Source organism: Hibiscus syriacus, unplaced genomic scaffold, assembly GCF_006381635.1.
Source record: "Hibiscus syriacus cultivar Baekdansim isolate YM2019G1 unplaced genomic scaffold, ASM638163v2 tig00110561_pilon, whole genome shotgun sequence".
NCBI classification, from domain to species: domain Eukaryota; kingdom Viridiplantae; phylum Streptophyta; class Magnoliopsida; order Malvales; family Malvaceae; genus Hibiscus; species Hibiscus syriacus.
Window position 1 is genome coordinate 370,194 of NW_024062782.1, and position 6,082 is coordinate 376,275.

The window sequence follows — 6,082 nt, forward strand, 5'->3', positions numbered from 1 at the left end:
GAACATTCATCAAGAGAGAAAAATATATAGGGGAGCCCGAGTGAGAAAAAAAAAGCCAATTCATCAATGTTTTATGGTTGCTCATATACCGACTCATGGTGTTTGCATTGGACTTACTTTGATGATGATTATTTGTAGGTTAGTAGGTTAAACAGATTTGATTGTCAGATAGTAGATTTAACTCTGATAAGAAAGTAGATTTGATGATGATTCATCTAGAAAGTTGAATGATATATAGGAAGAACATGAAGAGGAGTTTTCTTGCTGCTTGTGAGGCCGTAGAGTTCAGTCATGTCCACGTTCTCCGCAATTTCACCCGAAGGTAATTTCCAATCGAACCAACAGAGAAGGTTCGCTATCACATACTCAACAGACGCAACTCCAAACGGCATCCCGGGACATCCCCTTCTTCCGAAACCGAATGGGATGTAGTGGAAATCTTGACCTTGAAAATCAATGGAGCTATTCTCAAACCTCTCTGGGATGAACTCTTCTGGGTTTTCCCACCATTTGGGATCTCTGTGAATGGCCCAAGCATTGATCATGACCGTGGTATTCGAAGGAATGTCGAAGCCTCTCAGTTTAACACTTGCCGGTGTTTTTCTAAGAACAATAACAACAGGAGGATGTAGTCTCAAAGTTTCTTTGACTACACACTTTAAGTAGTCCATTTTAGCTATGTCCTCCTGGTCAACCTTAGATTTGTTTCCCACCACATTTCTGACCTCCTGTTGGACTTTTTTCATGGCATTTGGATGCCTTAGGAGTTCAGCCATAATCCATTCTGCTGTTGTTGCACTGGTATCAGTTCCTCCTACAAACATGTCCAGTAAGATTGCTTTTATGTTGTCTTGAGTGAGGTCCTCAAACATGCCATCCTTTTGGAGTTGCATAACGATAGAAACGAAGTCCTTTTTACGGCTTTCAACAGCTCTATGCTCCTCAATTACCTGATTAAGGAGTGCATCCAATTCTGCAGATAAAGCTTTTATACTTGGAATATATCCAGTAAGCACATCAATCCATTTCATGTAAGGAAACAAATCGCCAATACAGAAGCCAGTGAAGAGAACCATTAGCCTTCTAATCAACTCCCCAAACTTGCTGCATCCATCTTCTTCTTCACTTCTATGACTAAGAATGCATCGAGAAACTATGTTACTCGAAACCAAAACAAGCATCTTTGATAGATTAATGGACTCTCCTTTACCACAAGTAGAACGGATTTTGTTGATAAGAAGTTCCATTTCTTCGTCTCTTACGAACTGAAACGAGTGCACTCTTTGGTAGCTGAAAAGCTCAACAACACTCATCTTCTTAACCTGTCTCCAGAAATCACCATAGGGTGCAAAACCCATACCCTTGCATTCGTAGAACATAAAATCTACAGCTGTGGTCCTTGGCTTGTTGGAGAAAGAAACGTCATGGTTTTTGACAATTTCTCTAACCATGTCGACTGATGAAACCACTAAAGTTGGATTGTACCCCAAGTTTAGAAGCATGAGAGGACCATAGTTCCTCGAGAGGTCTAGGAGAGAGCGATGTGGAAGTTTGCCAAGCTGATGGATGTTGCCGATGATTGGTAGCTTTGGGGGTGATGGGGGCAAATTCAGATGTTTGCCTTTGGCTAGTTTAAGCCAAATTAAAAGAGAGAAAATGGGAATCAGAGATAGTAACAATGGATTGCTGAAAAGATTAGATACATTCAGCAGCTCCATTTGCAAAATCTGATGATGAAATTCTTCACCAATTTGCCTTCTTTATAGCCTCTATACTCCATATGCTTACATCTCTTACATTTTTATTTCAGCAGCGTGACGCCTTGGCAATAGTATACTCAATTATTAAGTTTGTTTTTTCAACAAAAAATACTGTCATCCGTACTGCACGCGGACTTGTCTCAACTCAATTAGGGATGGCCACGGCGCAAGCGGGCCGTTTTTTTCGGCCCCGACCCCAACTCATAAATATATACCTAAAATCTGACTCCGTTTAGTCCCGATGAATTTTAGTTTTTTTCATGTTCCAGATCCATCCTAATTTTTATACTAAAATCCTGACTTGACTCGATCTAAATATATTATTATTTTAAAATAATTAAAATAATATATTTATAATAATATATTCATAATTATTTATTATTTTTAAATGATTAAATTAATATATCTTGTAATGTAAATAATTAAATAATATATTTTAATAATATAAATATAAAAAATCTTAAAATATTAAATATACTATATATATATATATATTATCACCTTTGACGATTTCTATATTTCTATATTATCACCTTTGACGATTGAAATGTCCCAAAATATGACTAGTATGACTTTTTTTCCGTACTAGGAGTCACTTCTTTACGTAATTCTGACACTAACTCATCGCAGACCAATGTTTAGTCGAAACATATATACAAATGAAATACACTCACCTTTGCCTCATTATCGAATCTTCTCCATGATAATATTCTAATTCCACATCTTTTCCTTCACTTTTGAGTTACTTAGATCACTAAATTTATCGTAGTCTGACAACGTCATATAACATCATAAAATATTCAAGCTTTATGTTAGCATCAAACTAACATAATTTAAACTTAAATATAAAATTCAATAAAAATAAAATCGATACTTAAATCGATATAAAACTAAATTGTACTTCCATCATAATTCAAACTTCTCAAAACATTCCTTAAATTACATGAATATTTAATTTCACTATCAACTCTTCAACTTTTATTAATTTCATAATCCAACCATTGATTATGAATTCTTTTTTTTTTAATTCATATCAACTTTACTATTTAATCCATAATGGCCCTTCACCATTATGATCACTTCGCATTAATCACATAAAATTTGCAGCACCTTAATAAAATATCCAATTCAATCCTTTAACATTTAAAATATTGCAATTTCAACCTAAACTTTCCTAAACTTTTAATTTCAATTACCCAATTTCATAAACTCGTAATTTGATTCAAGCCAGCATGATAATACTATTTTCCCGCATTGAAATTTCTTGTTCAAAATAATACCATCACCTTTATAAAATCACAATCAAGTCCCTAAAGTTTTAGGAACCTTTCGAATACATCCACTAAAATTATCAAACTTGAAATTTAGTTCCCAACAACTTTCCTAACTTATAAATTCCAGCATATTATCCTTATAAATCAATACTAAGTCCCTTAAATTGTACATCTTCACATTAAAGTCCCAAACTTCTCAAAACTTGTACATTAGCCCTTTTTCTAACTCAATCTTCCAAATTGATTCAAATCAACCTCCAAATCACATAGAACACTTCTAATATTCATTCTAGACCATAGGAAAATTTTCAATATTTTTCCCTTAACTTTTTCCCTATGGCCGAATACATCATGTCACAATATGTGGACTTTTTGTTCAATCTCAAGCATGAATTCAACCTCCCACGATCAAACTCATGCATTTCCAATCACTACAACCTCAAATTAAATCAAAATCGATCAATTCTCCATTAACCCTAAAGTGACCAAACCTAATATAAGCTTGTATAAATAATTTAAATCATCATACATACTTTAGAATTATTGTCCAACCTTAAAAACATAAAAATTCTTCATAAACTCTTCAAAATCACCAAACCCTTCATAATCCTAATCGTCAAATCTCATCACACAAACATCTTCACCATACAATATTTATGCCAAATGATAGAGAATTTCATGTAGAATAATTCTCTATTTCACAACCTAATCCAAAAATCATTCAAATAACTTTAAAAATTGAAACAAAGTTTTCTTACCTCGATCAAGAGGGGTTTCGACCAAGAAGAAGATAGGAGCTGAAGATGTTGATTTTTTTTCTCAATTATTCTAGTATCTAAAAGCTATTACACTTGGCTTAAAACTAATTTAATTGAATTTTTAATTTAACTTTTAAGAAATTCCATTTTAGCCATTAATGAATCCTAAAAATTAACATATGCCATTTCCCCAATAAAATATTTCTTAGTAAAAAATATTTCAACTTGGCTTTGACTTTTCATTTTGTCCATGCAATTTTTGAAAATTGCATTTTAATCACTAAAATTCCACTCTTCAACCAAATCTGAAACATTACATTTATCCGAGCTAAATTTATCTAATATAAAATATGTAAATAATATTTCCAACCATTTTCTAATATCTTCCAAATTTCTTGAAATTCTGACTTGATCCGATGATCCTTTTCATATACCGAACTTTATCTCTTTATATATTTTGACACAAATCCCGTACCGAAAATCTAATTCCCACGACAATCATTGTTTTAGGCCAAACTGTTTATTTAAGGGATAAAATATATAACTTTTCAAAATTATATTTTTAGTCTCTAAACTTTTACAGAGTTTATAATTTAGCTCTTAAACTGTCAAAACTTACATTTTAATCACTAGTCAAAATTTGGGGTATTACAATATTCTAATATATCTTCTAATTTATTTATATATTTTATTTAGAATAATATAATTTTATTTAGAATATATTAATATTTAAATTAATATTTAATACTATTAATTTTTATATAATTTATTATATATATATATATATATATATTTTATATTTATATTTCATTTATTTTCATTTATTTCATTTGCATTTCGATTAAAAAAAGGAAGGAATTATAAACTTGAAAAACACGGATCGGGTTGCGCCATACATATGAAAGAATATATAATAATGATATATTGGACAAATCAAATACCATGGTCTAATAAGGAACCTTTCGGATTAGTTTAGTTGATAATTTTTTGAAAGATTTCTTCGAAATGAAGGATACAAACCTATTAGTGTAAAGAAGGTATTTAAAATAACGAAATCTACTAGTGAAGAAGTTAAAAAGGTACAAGGCAAAGCGTGTTACGAAAGACTACACACAAAAACAAGGTGTAGATTATAATAGGGTGTTTGCTCATGTTGCTCATATAGAAACAATTGGATTACTAATTTCTATTGTTGCTCAAAAACAAAAGAAGAATTCAACAACTTGATGTGAAGTCAAATTTTCTCAATGTTTTTTTTCTTTTTTTAAGAAGAAATTTATGTTGAACAACCAGAATGATTTGTAATTGAATGATAAGAAGAAAAAGTCTTAAAGTTGAATAAGGAAGCAAACACCGAGCATGAAATAGCATAATTGACAAGTATTTTCAAGATGGTGAATTTAAAAGGCACAATTATGAGTATGCATTTTATGTTAAAATAATATATATATGATGTTTTACTTGTTTGTTTCTACGTAGATGATCTCATTTTTATAGGTAACAACCCAATAATGATTGAATATTTCAAAAAGAGTGGGTTAAAAGAATTTGAAATGACTAAAATATGGCTTATGTCTTATTACCTAGACCTCAAGGTGATGTAGACTAATACTATAATTTTCGTTTCTCAAGACAATTATTGCAAGAAATTACTTGAGAAGTTTAATATGCCTGTTAAAATATTTGAAAAATATGACCAAACCAAATGGTGTTGAATTGATTGTTAAAATACTCCAGCGTCGGATAGAACCTGGCTATTTGATTGTTCAATAGCAAATATTATTCCTCATCTTACACGCTAACCAAGATACGACTTCGATTCTTAGGATAAAAATAATAAAAATTAATGTATAACAAAGTATGAACGTCAATTTAATAATAATTCATTTAATACTGAGAATAATATTCATTTAATAATTATTTACGTAGATAGTATCCGAAAAAATATTTTAAAAGATAACATCATTTTAGTCGCGTTTTATAAAGGACTCCATTGACAGAGTATGTCTTTGCTTCTGTGGCGTCAAGTTGATAAGAGTTTTTAATATTTACAATGATCAAGGGGCGAAATAAATGAAAGGAAAAAGGGAAAACAAATGTAAAAACTGTTACAAAGAAGAAATGCATAAGTACATATTAGAGAATAATGACACGTGCTTATAAGACAGTTCACCTTTTTTTATATAGGTGAAGAATCGAAGTTGATAATTTTATGTGAAGGTAGAAAAAAAAACAGATGATGAAACATTCATCAAGAGAAAGAAAAAAAAGCCCAATTTGTCTGCTTTTT

General features: G+C 30.9%; 1 protein-coding gene across 1 annotated transcript; it reads right to left on the bottom strand.

Moving 5' to 3' along the window:
- Positions 1 to 215: 215 nt before the first annotated feature.
- Positions 216 to 1,718, bottom strand: LOC120132352 (cytochrome P450 71A1-like). The gene has a single exon (XM_039149131.1). It carries the CDS (start codon positions 1,716 to 1,718, stop codon positions 216 to 218), a length of 1,503 nt encoding a protein of 500 aa, XP_039005062.1.
- Between the last annotated feature and the right edge of the window lie 4,364 nt (positions 1,719 to 6,082).